Source organism: Danio aesculapii, chromosome 4, assembly GCF_903798145.1.
Source record: "Danio aesculapii chromosome 4, fDanAes4.1, whole genome shotgun sequence".
NCBI classification, from domain to species: Eukaryota; Metazoa; Chordata; class Actinopteri; order Cypriniformes; family Danionidae; genus Danio; species Danio aesculapii.
In genome coordinates this window covers 1,917,522-1,934,633 of record NC_079438.1, presented here as the reverse complement: position 1 = coordinate 1,934,633, position 17,112 = coordinate 1,917,522, and the positions used below count along the sequence as shown (strand labels likewise).

The window sequence follows — 17,112 nt, the reverse complement described above, 5'->3', positions numbered from 1 at the left end:
TGGAGCTGCTTCTGCTCTGCTCTTTCTATAGTGTCTGCAACTAGTGATCAGTTGTTTCAGGAGTCACTAATGGATCAATATTAGTTTCAGCTGTCTATTGTCAGGTGTTACACATTATGTTCACGGTATGTCAGGTGACTCAAACAAAATAGAAAACCTGATACATTTTTCCAAACAAATGTGCTGTTAAAAGTATAGTGATGGTGAAATAGAATGATTTGTGTTGTGTTCATCAAAAGTACACGTTTTTTATATAAATAAAAGTTTCTTATTAACTAATTTACTGAGATTATTTTCCTGATTAACTGCATGTCAGGTTGGCCAGTTAATTCAGATGTATTGTGAGGAAATATCTTGCAGAACCATTCCTGTGGTGAAAGTTGTATTCAGCTGTGTGTCAGCACCATTTACACAGATGTGTTTAAACTTAGACAAAACATCAAATGTGTTAGAACACTGACACTACGGTACATTATTAGTAGTAGTAGTAATCAAACCATACATTTTACTTTGAACAGTTATTCATTTCAGATGGATAAAAAAGTGCTATATTTAGTTATTTTAGCATATTCAGCATGAAGCAGATACATTTCAGGCTATTGTGATTCTATTGTAGACTTAAATCATTATTCCCAACCTGAAAAGAACATGAACTTAAAAGTTAGCATACACAGACTTGCCGTAAGACTTAATAGGACCATATTATCCTCGTTTTTGAAGATTGCTTGCAATAAATTAATTTCTGTGATCAGTAAAATATTGTTCTGAGAAAGTCCACAACAAATATATTTTATAGTGTTTATGAACTTGAAGTTGGTTATAAAAACAAAACCAAAAAAACAACAACAACAAAATAAACAAGCTGCGTACTGTTACTTTCTCCAGGATGTCTGGCGGCAGAGTAACAGCTCGTTATTTCATACTCGAGCAAATGATGAGACCAAGCGGCAACCTCCCGCTCTCCCTCGGGAAGCCAATACAGAAGTAACTGAAACTGCAATTCATCAAAGTTCCGCTAGTCCTGGCTCCATAATAGAGCAAAGTGCAATTGAGCCCACTGTTAGAATGGCCAACTTTACAGCACAAAAAAAGGTGTTTACAGCCTGGTACAAACAACGATTTTGGTTCATATAGCTATTATTACCCTCCATGACAACTGTGAGGGGGTGAATTTTTTTATAACTCACCCATTTCCTTTATTTTAGGTTATATTAAGTTTGCATAATTAAGGGCGTGGCCACTTGAGTGACAGCTAGATCGCTGGTCGCCGTCACTTCACTGACCCTCATCCGGTCATCCGGCAGATTAGCCACTGATCTCGGCATATTCATCGTATTTTTGTTTTGTTTTATGTGGCTTTACACAGTCAGCTGCCTTTGGGACTTATTTCTTACAATTATCAGATGATATGGGATGCTGTGTGCACTTAATTGTGCTCACAAACCATTCACGTGGCCTCCGTTTCCCATGTGAGTAAAGTTATATACTTGTATACCATCTCTATAAATGTTTTTGTTTTATTTAAGATCGTTTATCATTAATATTATTCTTTAGACCCGTAAAGCACTCCAGAATCTGACAGATTGATTAGCTGTAGGCTCTAGAACAGTCAGGCACATGTGGTCAGAACACAAACCAGTCTCAGGTAATAATGTATCAAGCGTTTCTCCCAAAGTAAAGTCTGTCTGCCAGGTCTAAGCAAAGTGCCAGCAGGCGTCTGTAGCTCCGCTCACTCTCCGCCTCTTTGCCCTTGTTTGGTATCCCGCCGTGGGTGCGATGACGCGCGAACAAAATGGCGGCGGTTGGCCGCGCCTACTTGTAGCTTCATTTGCAGTGTTCAGAAACCTATGGGTGACGTCACGGATACTACATCCATATATTTTACAGTCTATAGATGAGACGGACAAAGGTGATCGATGCATGCCCTTCTTTTACTTCTTTCAGTGTTTTTAGGTTCCCAGTGCAAAACAGCTCCCGGGTGGAATTACTAGAGTAAACGTAAAACAAAACCGAGTGAAACTTTCTCCCTCTCATTCACAGCGCAGCACACAGCTCACCACATACCACATGTGCGTCAAACTACATTACCCACAATGCACTTCGCCATGGACTACAACTCCCGTAAAAACTGCCATAAAGCGGCCACATCTATTTCCCCTCTCCTGCAACACTTCCCCCACTCTGGATGGTGATTAAACTTACACCACTCCAGCACCATAACATGACTGATACAACATACATTTAACAAGGTTTTTACCATAGATTCACAGTGTTAATAGAAGGCAGAAATTCGTTCAAAACAATGTCCACCCATATATATATATATATATACATAATACATATACATAATATATTTATATTCAATTCTTTTTGTTTTTAAACTGTTCATAGGCAGCTCTATTGTCAAAGCATACAGTCCAATAAAGCAACTCCGCTCAATCAAGGCACTCGCCTGTATATTCCAACCCCACGTGAAAGGGTAAACAGTCCATAAGGTTGAAGGATAGCACAGTGCTGAGAAGGGTTAAAGAGTAGTTGTTAAAAGAGGAAGCCCTTCCGTTGAAGAGTTATAATTCAGTCCCAACACAACAAGGGAGGTTATTTAAGTCCAGCTAAGTGACCGGCTGACTTTTCCGATACATGGCCTGTAGAAGTGAAAGAGGTTAGAAACAGCCATTGTAAACCAATGAAACAAATCATGCTTAATTAAACACACACTTGGCTTATTTCTTAACAGCAAAATGGTAAACAACAAAATCCACCCTGGTTATATAACGGAAGCACATAAAATATAATTTTTAACATATGACATGCATCATTTTTTCCCCCGATGCAATAGAACAATAACAAATTGCCAACAAAGTATCCTTTCTGGCTCTTTTTTTTTAAGTTCTTAATACTTAATTAGTCCAGTCTCCAAACCTCTGTGGTGGTCTTCTGACTCGTTGCGGCCTACCCCTCATTTGGCCGTTAACAGTCACTGCTGAATCTTGTTGCACCGTGCTACCTTCACACCACTGAACATCCTCTGTGTCCTGCTCTGTTATTGGCACACTTGTGTCATCCATGAAAGGCATGCTGTCTGGCTGTTCTTCCTCCGTGAAGAGGCCCCAAATCTAAGTCAAGTTCAGCTCCGTCGACTTCCAGATTTGGGGCAGGAATTTCCTGAGGTTGCCAAACCTCTGAGTCTTTGAACACCCAGCTGTTCTCCAGGGGTTGCCGGGAATAGTAGGGTTTGAGTTTGTCATGGTGAACATCTTTCACTTTGGTCCTCGGGTTTTTCTGGATGCAGTACACTAAATCGTCCAGATGTCCCAAGATAAAGTATGGACCATCGTAGCTGGGAAGAAACTTCCTGATTTTGTTTTTCACTCGCTTCGTTCCCTTGACAAGGTACCACACTGCATCACCGACCTTGTAGCGTGTCCTGGCTGCTCTCTTGTCATACTGCTTTTTAGCACGTTCTACAGATTCGCCCAGTGCATCCCTTGCAAGCTGATGAGCCAACTCCAATCTTTCTCTTATCTGCACCACATACTGCGGGATTGTTTGACTCAGTGTGTTGTTGGGGGGCTTTCCTGCGACCAGGTCAATGGGCTCTGTTATCTCCCGTCCAAAGAGCATCATGTTTGGGGTAAATCCAGTTGAACTGTGCTTAGTCGCTCTGTAAGCCATCACAGCGTAGGGAACCATTAGATCCCACTCCCAATGACATCGCTCAGAGGTTGTGGCTAGGATTTTCTGCAGAGTGGCATTAAATCTCTCGACCTGTCCATCTGACTGAGGCCGGAAAGTTGTTGTACGGGTTTTATCAATGTCGAGCAGCTTACACATTGTTTGGAAGACCTCAGATTCAAAATTAGCACGACAGCCTGGTCCTTAGGCAGGGGGTAAGCTTACACCCATTTACTAAAATAATCCTGCACTACAAGAATGTAACGATTAAAGCGTTCTGTTTTATTCATAGGGCCCATCAAGTCAACAGCAATCCTTTCCATGGGGACACCCACTCGCATGGTGCCCATGGGTGCCTGAGGCCTCTTCAATGTTCAAGCATTTGCAGCAGAACTGGTGCATGTGCGACACCAAAGTAAAACATCTTCTCGCATTTTGTACCAATAATACCTTGTCTGCAGCCGGTACAGCGTTCGCTCCACTCCAAAATGTCCGCCCACTGTGCCCTCGTGCATTTGGTGCATGATACCTTCTAGTAAAACTTGTGGCAGCATAATATGGGGATAATACTCAGGACTCTCATTTAGGTAGAACCATCGCAAAAGAATGTCTTCCTTTAGGTACAGTCTCTGCCACTGATTCCAGTAGGCCTTAGCTGCCGGCCTGTAAGGTGACACTTCTTTCCAGGAGGGTCGTTTCTTGTTTCCCCTCATCCATCTCCTGATGGGGGCAATATCAGGGTCAGCTGCTTGGGCAGCACACAGGTCATCAGTAGTCCACCCCGAGAATGAAGTAGTACTGGTGGTGATGGCAGGTTGTACTACCCCCACTTGACAAGACTCTAGGGTAACAGCTGTAGGAACGTTATTTACAGGTTTGTCATTGAGGTCACACTGGACTGCCTGGTGACAGAGCTGAGGGCTACTCAAGATGGGATTCTTAAGTTTGCAGGGGCAGGTTGCACGGCATGGCCTGCGGGAAAGCACATCAGCGTTTTCATGACAACGCCCAGGACGATGTACAACTTTGAAGTTATACTCCCCAACTTTTTCGAGCAATCTTGCCAGCTGCCCCTCTGGTTCTCTCATCCTTATTAGCCACTGTAGGCTACTAGGGTCGGTGCGTACAGTAAAGGATCTGCCCAGCAAGTACTGATGAAAATGTGTTGTGAATTCCACTACTGCTAAAAGTTCCCTCCGTGTGGTGCAGTAATTCAGTTCAGTTGGCGTCAGACTCCGACTTCCATATGCTAGAACACGTTCCTCCCCTTGCTGCAGTTGGAACAATACAGCTCCAATTCCAAAGTTGCTGGCATCCAAATCTAGAATAAGGTCACCACTGTCCATAGGGTAGCCTAGGATGGGAGCAGTAGTGAGCAGCTCCTTTAATTTACCAAAGGCCTGTTGACTGTCAGGAGTCCAGTGAAATCGGGCATGTTTTCTTAATAGGTTGTGAAGGGGCTTTGCAACTGTGGTGAAGTCTTTGACAAATCGTCTATAGTAGGATGCGAGACCCACAAACTGTCGAACTTCATTAACACTTGTGAGCTGTGGCCACTCTCGAATTTTCCGCGCCTTTTCAGGGTCAGTAGCTATACCTTGTTCTGAGACGATGTGGCCCAAGTAGACCACCTGGCGGCGGAAGAGGCAACACTTGGCCGGTTTTAACTTCAGGTTGGCCTGGCAAAGCCTTTCAAACACCTGGGCCAGGCGCTGGAGCATTTCCTTTACATCCTTGCCCAGCATGATGATGTCGTCTAGATACACTAGGCAGATTTCCCACTGCATTCCAGCCAGGACACGATCCATTAAGCGTTGGAACGTCGCGGGGGGCGTTGCAAAGGCCAAAGAGCATGACATTCCATGCAAAGAGCCCCTTCCTGCTACAGAATGCAGCTGCCTGTCTCACCTGTGGGGTCAACTCCACTTGCAAGTAGCCGGAGGCAAGGTCTAATGTGCTAAACCACTTCGCAGTGGACAGAGTATCCAAAGTATCTTGAATTCTTGGGAGTGGGTAGGCGTCTTTTATGGTGCGCTGATTTAGCGTCCGGTAGTCTACACACAGTCGGTATGTTTGGTCTTTCTTTTGCACCATTACAATGGGTGATGCCCAACAGCTATTACTAGGGGCGGCTAGGCCAGAATCAAGGTTCTGCTGGATCTGTTCATCAGCACTTTGCTGTTTCTCAAACGCCATTCTATGTGGTTGCTGTTTTACAGGTGGGCCAGGCCGGGTTTGAATGTCATGTTGGACAAGGTTTGTGCGGCCAAGATCTGTCGGTCCAGTGGAGAAAACATCACCGTAAACATGAAGCAGCTCCGCAAGCTCACACTGTTCTGCTTCGTTCTTGATTCACAGACCTGGGGTTCTTGTGAATCACTGAACCTGCTGCACCTACCAGACAGAACCTCATCTGCACAGTCACTGTCCTCTCAGACCAATGGTTAGCTCTAGCTAAATCTTCAAAGCGATTTAGAAACTCTCCATTAAGCAGAGCCCTCAAACTGACCTGGTCGCAGTGTGGGGATCCTTTCTCTGTGATCGCTGCACTCCTCTCCGCTGTCTGATGACATATCATAAAATGTCCGATGTGGTTTCCTCACACGCTGGCTGGATTTAGTACGCTCTGGGAAACAACAGTCATCGACACTAGAAAAGACAGCGTTATTTTCATCCTCACGAATACTATGCTGAGCTGCACAGACATCATGTTTATGTGGTTGACGATTTATTGTAGGTGTGCCTTGAAGTGTCCGTTTGGCCGTAAAATCAGTGCACATTGAGTGTGAGTAATTTAAATTTGCTGGTGTACTTTGTGTATAGCACTGTGTATCGATTCCACTGTCTTGCATATTCTCATTTTCCACCCCACTAATAAATGGATTAGTTGCTCTTGCTGTTTGCTGTGATGATTGTGACTTGTAGCAACAGGTGGGCCTGCTCATTGAAATGGATGTAGGACATGGGGCAAAATTGCATTTGAATAGATTGTTATTACTATCAGTCTTTGACACATGAGCATCCATTTCATTTAGCCAGCCAACAAATGATATATGTGTTCGTTTTTCATCAATGTCTGTCCTTTCTGACATCGAAGCATTCCACAGGCTGTTTGTATTTGGCTTTAAGAAAGGCCACTCAACTGAGACTGCCCTGCTCTCGGTCGTGGAGGATCTCAGACTGGCTAAAGTAGACTAAATCATCTGTCCTCATCTTGCTGGATTTATCAGCTGCTTTTGACACTGTAAACCACCAGATCCTGCTATCTACGCTTAAGTCACTGGGCGTCGCAGGCACTGTTATTCAATGGTTCAGTTCTTACCTCTCGGACAGGTCATTCAGGGTGTCTTGGAGGGGAGAGGTGTCCAACCTACAGCATCTAAACACTGGGGTACCTCAGGGCTCTGTTCTTGGGCCACTTCTCTTCTCTATCTACACGGCATCTTTAGGAACAGTCATCCAGAAACATAGATTTTCCTACCACTGCTATGCTGATGACACCCAGCTATACCTCTCTTTTCACCCTGATGATCCCTCGGTTCCAGCTCGCATTTCAGCCTGCCTGTCAGACATTTCACTCTGGATGAAAGATCATCATCTTCAGCTTAACCTCGCGAAAACGGAAATGCTTGAAGTTTCTGCCAACCCGACTTTACACCATAACTTTTCAATCCAGATGGATGGGGCAACCATTACTGCATCCAAAATGGTAAAAAGCCTTGGAGTAAGGATTGATGACCAACTGAACTTCTCTGACCACATTTCTAGAACTGCTCGATCTTGCAGATTCGCACTCTATAACACCAGAAAGGTCCGACCCTTCCTATCTGAACATACAGCTCAACTCATTGTTCAAGCTCTTGTTCTCTCCAAACTGGACTATTGCAACTCTCTATTAGCCAGGCTTCCAGCTAATTCTATCAAACCTCTTCAGCTGCTTCAGAACGCAGCAGCACGAGTGGTCTTTGATGAACCCAAAAGAGCACATGTCACTCCGCTACTCACCCGTTTGCACTGGCTGCCAGTTGCTGCCCGCATCAAATTCAAAGCTCTGATGTTTGCTTACAAAGCGACCTCTGGCTTTGCTCCTTCGTATCTGCTCTCACCTCTGCAGATGTATGTGCCCTCCAGAAACTTGCGTTCTGTGAATGAACGTCGCCTCGTGGTTCCATCCCAAAGAGGGAAGAAATCACTTTCCCGAACTCTCACATTCAATCTGCCCAGTTGGTGGAATGAACTCCCTAACTACATCAGAACAGCAGAGTCACTTGCTGTCTTCAAGAAACGACTAAAAACGCAACTGTTTAGTCTCCACTTTCCTTCCTAATCTTAACTGCCTCTCTGGCTATACCACTAACTGTTCTCTCTCTCTCAAAAAAAAATAAATAAAAAATTCTAATGCTTTGCTTCTTAGACTTTACACACCTGAAACTTGTCTATAGCACTTGTTCACTGCTGCTCTTATAGTTGTGTAAATTGCTTCCTTGTCCTCATTTGTAAGTCGCTTTAGATAAAAGCGTCTGCTAAATGACTAAATGTAAATGTAAATGTATTTAAATGAGAATGTTTCCTCACCACTCGCGTTCTCTCCCGAGTGTCCGCCAATTTCAATCCTTCTCCGACAACATCTGGTTCAGTTTTACAGTTTGCAAATGTCCGTTTAACTCACCATCTACAACGAACAAATCCCGGACGAGCCCCAATGTTACTTTCTCCGCGATGCTGGTTACTTGCTGGTTCGATGCATGCCCTTCGTTTACTTCTTTCAGTGTTTTTAAGTTCCCAGTGCAAAACAGCTCCGGGGTGGAATTACTAGAGTAAACGTAAAACAAAACCGAGTGAAACTTTCTCCCTCTCATTCACAGCGCAGCACACAGCGAGAGCTCACCACATACTGCATGTGCGTCAAACTACATTACCCCACAATGCACTTCGTCATGGACTACAACTCCCGTAAAAACTGCCTTAAAAGGCCACCTCTATTTCCCCTCTCCTGCAACAGTACCAAACACTCATCCATCATACCATTGTTTATATATATATATATATATATATATATATATATATATATATATATATATATATATATATACAAACACACAGTGGTGTAGTCCTAAAAAAAGAAGGTGTACTATTACTCATCCAATCCAATTTTTAAATAGGAGTTAAGTACGCAAAGATATATATATGTATTTACACATCAGGTTTGTCAAGTAAGGTCCCGTTTACACTAGTGCGTTATAGTTTTAAAACTGCGTTTTAGAATGAAATTGATCCGCGAATGACATATTCCCCGACTTTGGTTTTTTGAATCTATTACTTGTTCTCGGGTAACATGTTTTAGCTGAGCGCAAAGATAAGTTAATAATTAATGTAACCACATACATTCTGCATATTGACTGATTGCTTGGCTTTATGTCCTATAATATATAAACTTATTGTATGTTATACTTTTTATAATGGCCATTATTGATTATTAAAACTGATATTCAGCAAAAGTGAGGGTATGTTTTGTATTTTTTATGAGAATGAAAGGTGGCAGTAATGTTATAGGCTCCGTTTTGTAATGAATACGCATACAATGAAGATGACGCTCATATATGCAACACAACGCCTCAGCGTTTCTGCTGTCTGTTAAGTTGTTAATATCAAGATGAAAATAGCAGTTCCTTATATCATGTTTTCATTTTATTGTTAAGATAGTGAAACAACGTAGCCAGGATGAATAAGGTTAAAGTACACTGTTCCCTTTGAAGATTTACCGACGTGTCCTCGGGAGTCTGTTTTCCATATTAAACTTGCGAAGTCTGAACTTGCAAGGAGAAGATGCAGGACTGAACTGTGTGTAGGCTACTTAATACTGAGGAAAAGCCCCAATCAGAGAGGCGAATGGACGGATTGCGTAACGGTAGCAAAACTTGTGTTTTCAAACTAAAACGCATTAGTGTAAATGGGGCCTAAGTTACAACAATTTAGATTTAATTCAGTTAACTCAGTAGGGTCTGTGCACACATAGAAAGACAGCTTTTTACCTTATTTTCTTTGCTGGCTTATTACTTTCCATTTAATAGTCTGCTTTAAACATCAATCAGCCATTATGTGGTCACAACCAAGTGTTTACACCAAGCTAATAGGACTCTATATTCATTCATTCATTTTCTTTTGGGCTTAGTCCCTTTATTAATCAGGGGTCGCCACAATGAAATGAACCGCCAACTTATCCAGCATATGTTTTACGCAGCAGAACATATGCTTTCAAGCCGCAACCTGACACTAGGAAACACCCATACACTCTTGCATTCACACACGTACACTACGGCCCATTTAGCTTATTCAAGTTTCCTATAGCGCATGTGTTTGGATTGTGCAGGAAACCGGAGCACCCAGAGGAAACCCACACCAACTCAGGGAGAACATACAAACTCCACACAGAAATACCAACTGACCCAGCTGGGACTCGAACTAGTGACCTTCTTGATGTGAGGCAATCGTGCTACCCACTGCACCACCGTGATGCCCAGGAGTCTGTATATAACACTACAAACAAGGAGGCAAAGACAAATAATAAATCACGTAATGCTATGCGGTTTAAAAGGGTAACTAGTGTATATAGCGACAGCAGCAGACGGTGTCATTCCCTGTAGTGGTGGGCACGATTAAGACAAATGCCAAATATGGCAGTTTAAGGATGTTCATTTCAGGGAGGCTCAGCTCCTTAAGTAAGAATTTTAAATTAATACAATGTTTGACTAATATGGCTGTAAACTAAACTAGCAGTATTCCAGCACATAGACAGGCATAGACATTTGAGTCCTGAATGAGCCAAAAAGGCTCAACACAGCTGTTTACTGTAGTACAAATCACTTTCTAAACTCAAGTACATTTTTACCGTGTATTAAATTAATAAAACTGGCACTTTTTAAATTCAAAATGGCGTAAATATGAACATATAAAAATGTACAGGCTAATTTACATATTTCACTATCATAATGTGTCATAATAGGAAATCATTTTTAATACGATACAACACACAATGTTTCACTCTGATGTCTGATATTGTAATATGAAGTGAGGGTGGAAAGGAGTGCAGATCCAAATGCATGTTTTTTTAGCAGGATGGTCAGGGAAGCAATTTTCAACACAGGGGCAAACAGATGTATACAGGGAATCCAGAGTCGTGGTCATAAAACAGGTGAGTGGTCAGTACAGGTGCACAGCAGACAAAATAAACATAGCTAGGGTCAAACATGGAAAGGCAAGAAATATACACAAGCATATGTTCCAGGGCACAAGATAAATCAAAAATTCACTAATTGCAAAGACAAGTTAAAAAAAAAAAAAAATTGGGTATACAGTTAAAGAGGACATGAATTGTATAAATTAGGGAAACCCAATCAGCAAAATGAGCATACACAACTATTGATCTTCAGAAGCCCAAGCAGCTAAATGAAAGATTAGGCAAACAGAATGTACATGCAGTTGACCCAAACTACAATTTGGAACTCCTGAAAATAATTTAGTTTTTTTATTTTATTGCAACCCAAATAATTTCAAAATGAAACTTTTGGACATTGAGAGTTACTGACAATGTTCTAAATATATATATAAAGACCACGAAACAACCTTGTGGATAGTTTGAGCACTGCAGACAAAGTTAGAAAAAAGTAATAGTTCTTAGATTACAGAATAAAGATCAGATTATTAAAAGTACACATTTTATTTCTGGTTGTGGTATTTGTACTTTGCAAATAAAACTTTACATTATATTAGCAGACTCCACTGCATGGAGTCTTTGAAAAACTATTTTAAAATGGACACTGCAAAAGTACTGGAGATGCAACGGTCAATAAAAGGAAAGTTATAAAACTGAGGTCCACACAAAAAGACATTTAAATAATTTTATTGACATCAGAAAGCAAGCAACTCAAGAACCAGAACACAAGTATCTAGGACTTCACTTGCTGCAACAGCCTGAACAACTTCTGGGATGAAGGCCTACTATTTTGAGCAGGTCCAGGAGCATTTTGACCTGTGACAGACTGATAATCCACCTGTAGTGGAGATACAAGTTCAGGTTGAACTGACTGAAACACAGACTCCTGGTTTGAGACTACCGGATTGCTCAATGCTTGGGAACTTGATGGCACAAGCACTGAAGAGGTCTGAAATCCAGGCTGTAAGACGGTCTCATAACTTGTTAGTACCAGAGGCTGGTAGCTGGACTGCACTGGCACACCAGAGGAAGAGGAGCTGGACTGAGTGAGAGACTGACTAATGGGCAGCATTTGAGGCTGGGAAACAAACTGCCCTGGAACAGGAGATACCTGGTATTCAGCAAGAGAGATGGTCTCTGAAGTTGACGGTGCCAGGGGCTGGTACATGGGTTCCACTAGCAAAGCTTGGGGAGTGTAGCTTGGCCGAGATGGAGACTGCTGGACAGATAGCACTTGAGCTGGTGTTAAAATGGATTGGAGAGTTGATGTGAGGGGTCTGGGATGGTTAGGCTTCACAGGTGCCGAGTGGCTGAACTGCACAACAGGTTTGGTGGGCAGAGATAGGGCTAGAGGACTGGTTCTATGTGGAGAGCGAAACCTCGACTGGTAACCGTGCTGAGGTAACTCTTGGCATGAATAAAACTTGGAGCCGATCTGGTGAACCCCATGAGACTGCACTGGCTTGATAAGGGGTTGCCCACTCTGCTCGACAACATACTCATAGGTGGATAGTCCTGCTTGCTGGCTGATCGGTTGGGCTACAGATAAGCTGACGTGTGCTGGCTGTTGGAGACCGGGCTCGGCCACAAACTGGTAGCTGATAGGTCCTGGCTGGGCCTCTGATTGGGATTCGGCCTGTACCAGTTGCTTTCCATTGGAAAGAGACACAGATTGATAGCTGGCTTCTGCTTGTTGAACAGCTGGTTGGGCTACAGACTGGTAGCTGGTTTGTCCTGGCCTTTGGAAAGCAGACTGGGCCTCTGATTGGTAGCTTGCTTGTACTGGTATTTGGCTAGTGGACTGCACTACAAAACTAGAACTCGGTGTATAGAGCGTACTTGTACTGGATGGAAGCTGGGACACAAACTGAGGTCTACCTTTTTGGGGCTTGAGAACAGTCAGGCCACTGGGCTGAGCCGTAAAGGCAAAACCACCATGTACTGGTTGCTGGTTATTTGACTGGGAAATAGATTGACTTGACTGAACTAGCTGCTGGCTGGAGGCCTGAGCCACAGAGGTGTCAACTGCCTGTTGAATAAGTTGGCTGCTGGGCTGGACCACAGAGATGTCAACAACAGGAGGCTGCACTCCACTTGGTTGATTTACAGTCTGGCCACTGGACTGGCTGACAAGTTCATAGCTAGACACAGCTAGGCCACTTGGCACACTGCCATATTTTAATATTTGTAAGCTAGGATGTGATGCAGGCTTTTCTGGTTTAAGAGGCTTCAAAGTGTTGAATGCTGGATTTTGAACTGGTCTGGAACCCAAAAATATATTGGGACCAGATAGGTGGGGTTTACCTCTCAGAGGCTTATGGGGTCTTCTACCAGCATGCACTGCAGACTGGGAACTAGACTGTGGTAGTTGTTGGCCACTGGACAGGGACAACTGCAGAGGGCTAGACAGAGCCACGGTTCCAGAACTTGCTGGTTGCTGACTGTTGGAATGGGGGACAGTCTGCATTTGGGCAGTTAGCAGCACTGGCTTAGGAACAGAACTGCTTTGCTGCAATGGCATCAAGACAGAAGAACTGATGACTTCAGATCCTTGGACATTAGTTGACGGACTCACATCATACCCAGACACGCCAATACTCACTGCATTTCCCACAGTACCATAAACAAGACTACCACTTCCAGTAGAATCAACACCAGATTCCTGAAGTTCACTTGTGGAAGAATCAGAGCCCGTTTTTTCAACAGTCATGAGAACGCCTGAAGAGCCAGTCTGAGAACTGTAGCTTCCTGCATCATAGCCCCCTTTAACTGCAGCACTGTAAATCGATCTCTTGCTGGGATTATTAGGTCCAGGATCACATGCACCAAGGGCTAAAAGTACTGCAAAGCAATAACTGCAAAAGAACAACATCCATTTAATAAATGTTAAACTACAATCAAAAACAAACCTATCTTAAAACAACATACCTTAAAATCCACATTGTTGCTGCACCCATAGTAAGTCAAGTCAAACCAACCATCCACTACTGTCACCAAATAAAACTACAAAATAAAAGAAAAGCTTTCAACACACCATGTGGAGCTGCTTCTGCTCTGCTCTTTCTATAGTGTCTGCAACTAGTGATCAGTTGTTTCAGGAGTCACTAATGGATCATTATTAGTTTCAGCTGTCTATTGTCAGGTGTTACACATTATGTTCACGGTATGTCAGGTGACTCAAACAAAATAGAAAACCTGATACATTTTTCCAAACAAATGTGCTGTTAAAAGTATAGTGATGGTGAAATAGAATGATTTGAGTTGTGTTCATCAAAAGTACACGTTTTTTATAGAAATAAAAGTTGCTTATTAACTAATTTACTGAGATTATTTTCCTGATTAACTGCATGTCAGGTTGGCCAGTTAATTCAGATGTATTGTGAGGAAATATCTTGCAGAACCATTCCTGTGGTGAAAGTTGTATTCAGCTGTGTGTCAGCACCATTTACACAGATGTGTTTAAACTTAGACAAAACATCAAATGTGTTAGAACACTGACACTACGGTACATTATTAGTAGTAGTAGTAATCAAACCATACATTTTACTTTGAACAGTTATTCATTTCAGATCGATAAAAAAGTGCTATATTTAGTTATTTTAGCATATTCAGCATGAAGCAGATACATTTCAGGCTATTGTGATTCTATTGTAGACTTAAATCATTATTCCCAACCTGAAAAGAACATGAACTTAAAAGTTAGCATATACAGACTTGCCGTAAGACTTAATAGGACCATATTATCCTCGTTTTTGAAGATTGCTTGCAATAAATTAATTTCTGTGATCAGTAAAATATCGTTCTGAGAAAGTCCGCAACAAATATATTTTATAGTGTTTATAACTGGAAGTTGGTTATAAAAAAACAAAAAAACAAAAAAAAACAAGCTGCATACCAAACACTCATCTATCATACCATTGTTTATATATATATATACAAACACACAGTGGTGTAGTCCTAAAAAAAGGTGTACTATTACTCATCCAATCTAAATTTTAAACAAAAGTAGGCAAGATATCTATCTATCTATCTATCTATCTATCTATCTATCTATCTATCTATCTATCTATCTTTATATATATATATATATATATTAGGGGTGTGCAAAGGTATTTGTATCTGTATTTGTTGAGGGAGGAAAAGTCTTTGTATTTGTATTCGAGTAAAATTCAAAATGGCGTAAAAATAAATTGTTTTGCATTACACTTCTAATTCACGCTATAGTGCAAGCATTGTTTAATTATACCCATTATAATACTCATGGATATGCAATATTGGTTGATGTTTTTGAACATGTAACAAGAAACGTCATTGAAAAGAAAATAACATAACAGCCATTACCTCATCCATGGTTAAACCAACAACTAATAAAATACCACCATGAACATCACCTTCACCTACCGGGCTATCAGCTGTTCAGAGCGGATCACGACGAAGAATCAACGCGGAAATCACGCGGTGGCGGGACATGCTTTTACCTCAATGAAAGGTGGTGTACAGATGTAACAGTTTTAAAGAAGATGTGCTGTCCAGATCTCGAAGCACTGTTTATTAACTGTAAGCCTTTTTACTCCCTGCGCGAGTTCTGCTCGTTCATCCTCGTCAGTGTTTACATTCCTCCGCTCGCGCACGCGAGTCTGGCGATACAGAAACTAGCTGATCAGATCACGGTAATAGAGCAACTACACCCGGACTCTGTTTTAATCATTCTCGGGGATTTTAACAAAGCAAAACTGTCCCGTGAACTGCCAAAATATAGACAGCATGTGACATGTCCCACAAGAGACAGAAATATACTGGATCACTGTTATACTACAATAAAGGATGCATACCGCTCCGTCCAACGAGCAGCTTTGGGACGCTCTGACCATTGTTTGATTCATCTCATTCCAACCTACAGGCAGAAACTGAAAACAGCCAAACCTGTATTAAGATCTGTGAAAAGATGGACTAACGAAACAGAGCGGGATCTACAAGCCTGTTTCGACCTCACTGACTGGAGTGTTTTTGAAGCTGCTGCAAACGATCTGGATGAGCTCACAGAGACTGTAACATCTTATATCAGTTTCTGTGAAGACGTGTGCATTCCTACTAGGACTCAACTCACATACAACAATGACAAACCATGGTTCACTGTAAAACTCAGACAGCTACGTCAGGCCAAGGAGGTTGCTTACAGGAATGGGGATAGGGCCTTGTATAAGCAGGCCAAATACACACTGGAAAAGGAGATCAGAGTCGCAAAAAGGAACTATTCTGAGAAACTAAGGAGTCAGTTCTCTTCCAGCGACTCAGCATCTGTGTGGAAAAGTTTGAAAAACATCACAAACTACAAGACACCATCGGCCAGCACTGTAGACAATGAACGACTTGCAAACGACCTGAATGAGTTTTACTGCCGGTTTGAGAAAACCCCCCACACCCACTCTGAACTGCTCTTCACGCCACCATTAACACCTCCACCACCCCCTGCCTCCCCCATACCTGCCCTACAGTTTAACGAAGAGGAGGTGCGCCAGGTCTTCCGGAAACAGAAGAGGAAAAAAGCACCAGGCCCAGATTTTATAACACCAGCCTGTTTAAAGTCCTGTGCTGACCAACTGGCCCCCATCTTCACCCTGATCTTAAACAGATCACTGGAGCTGTGTGAAGTGCCCTCCTGCCTCAAACGCTCTACCATCATCCCCATCCCAAAGAAACCCAAACTTACAGGACTAAATGACTACAGACCGGTGGCACTAACATCTGTGGTCATGAAGTCCTTTGAAAAACTGGTGCTGACCCACCTGAAGGACATCACTGAACCCTCACTGGACTCTCTTCAGTTTGCCTACAGAGCAAACAGGTCTGTGGATGATGCAGTAAATATGGGACTGCATTATGCTCTGCAACACCTAGACAGACCAGGGACCTATGTGAGGATCTTGTTTGTTGACTTCAGCTCGGCGTTTAACACTATCATCCCAAAACTTCTCCTGCCCAAATTAACTCAGCTTTCTGTGCCCACCTCTGTCTGTCAGTGGATCAACAGCTTCCTAACGGACAGGCAGCAGCTGGTGAAGCTGGGAAAATTCTCATCTAGCATCCGCACAATCAGCACTGGCGCCCCCCAGGGGTGTGTCCTCTCCCCACTGCTCTTCTCCCTGTACACGAATGACTGCACATCAAAAGACTCCTCTGTGAAGCTCCTGAAGTTTGCAGACGACACCACACTTATCGGCCTC

General features: G+C 42.6%; 1 protein-coding gene across 1 annotated transcript; it reads right to left on the bottom strand.

Moving 5' to 3' along the window:
* Positions 1-11,565: 11,565 nt before the first annotated feature.
* LOC130222440 (uncharacterized) lies at positions 11,566-13,900 on the bottom strand. The gene is made up of 2 exons (XM_056455011.1): positions 13,817-13,900; positions 11,566-13,743 (listed from the first exon to the last, which is right to left on the bottom strand). Exons 1-2 carry the CDS (start codon positions 13,843-13,845, stop codon positions 11,622-11,624), a joined length of 2,151 nt encoding a protein of 716 aa, XP_056310986.1. The 5' UTR covers positions 13,846-13,900; the 3' UTR covers positions 11,566-11,621.
* Between the last annotated feature and the right edge of the window lie 3,212 nt (positions 13,901-17,112).

Bases quoted from the DNA above. Each gene is read 5' to 3' on its own strand.
- LOC130222440 (XM_056455011.1), bottom strand. From the start codon at position 13,845: ATGGGTGCAGCAACAATGTGGATTTTAAG. The intron at 13,744-13,816 runs GTATGTTGTTTT...GTTCTTTTGCAG, and splicing joins GCAACAATGTGGATTTTAAG to TTATTGCTTTGCAGTACTTT.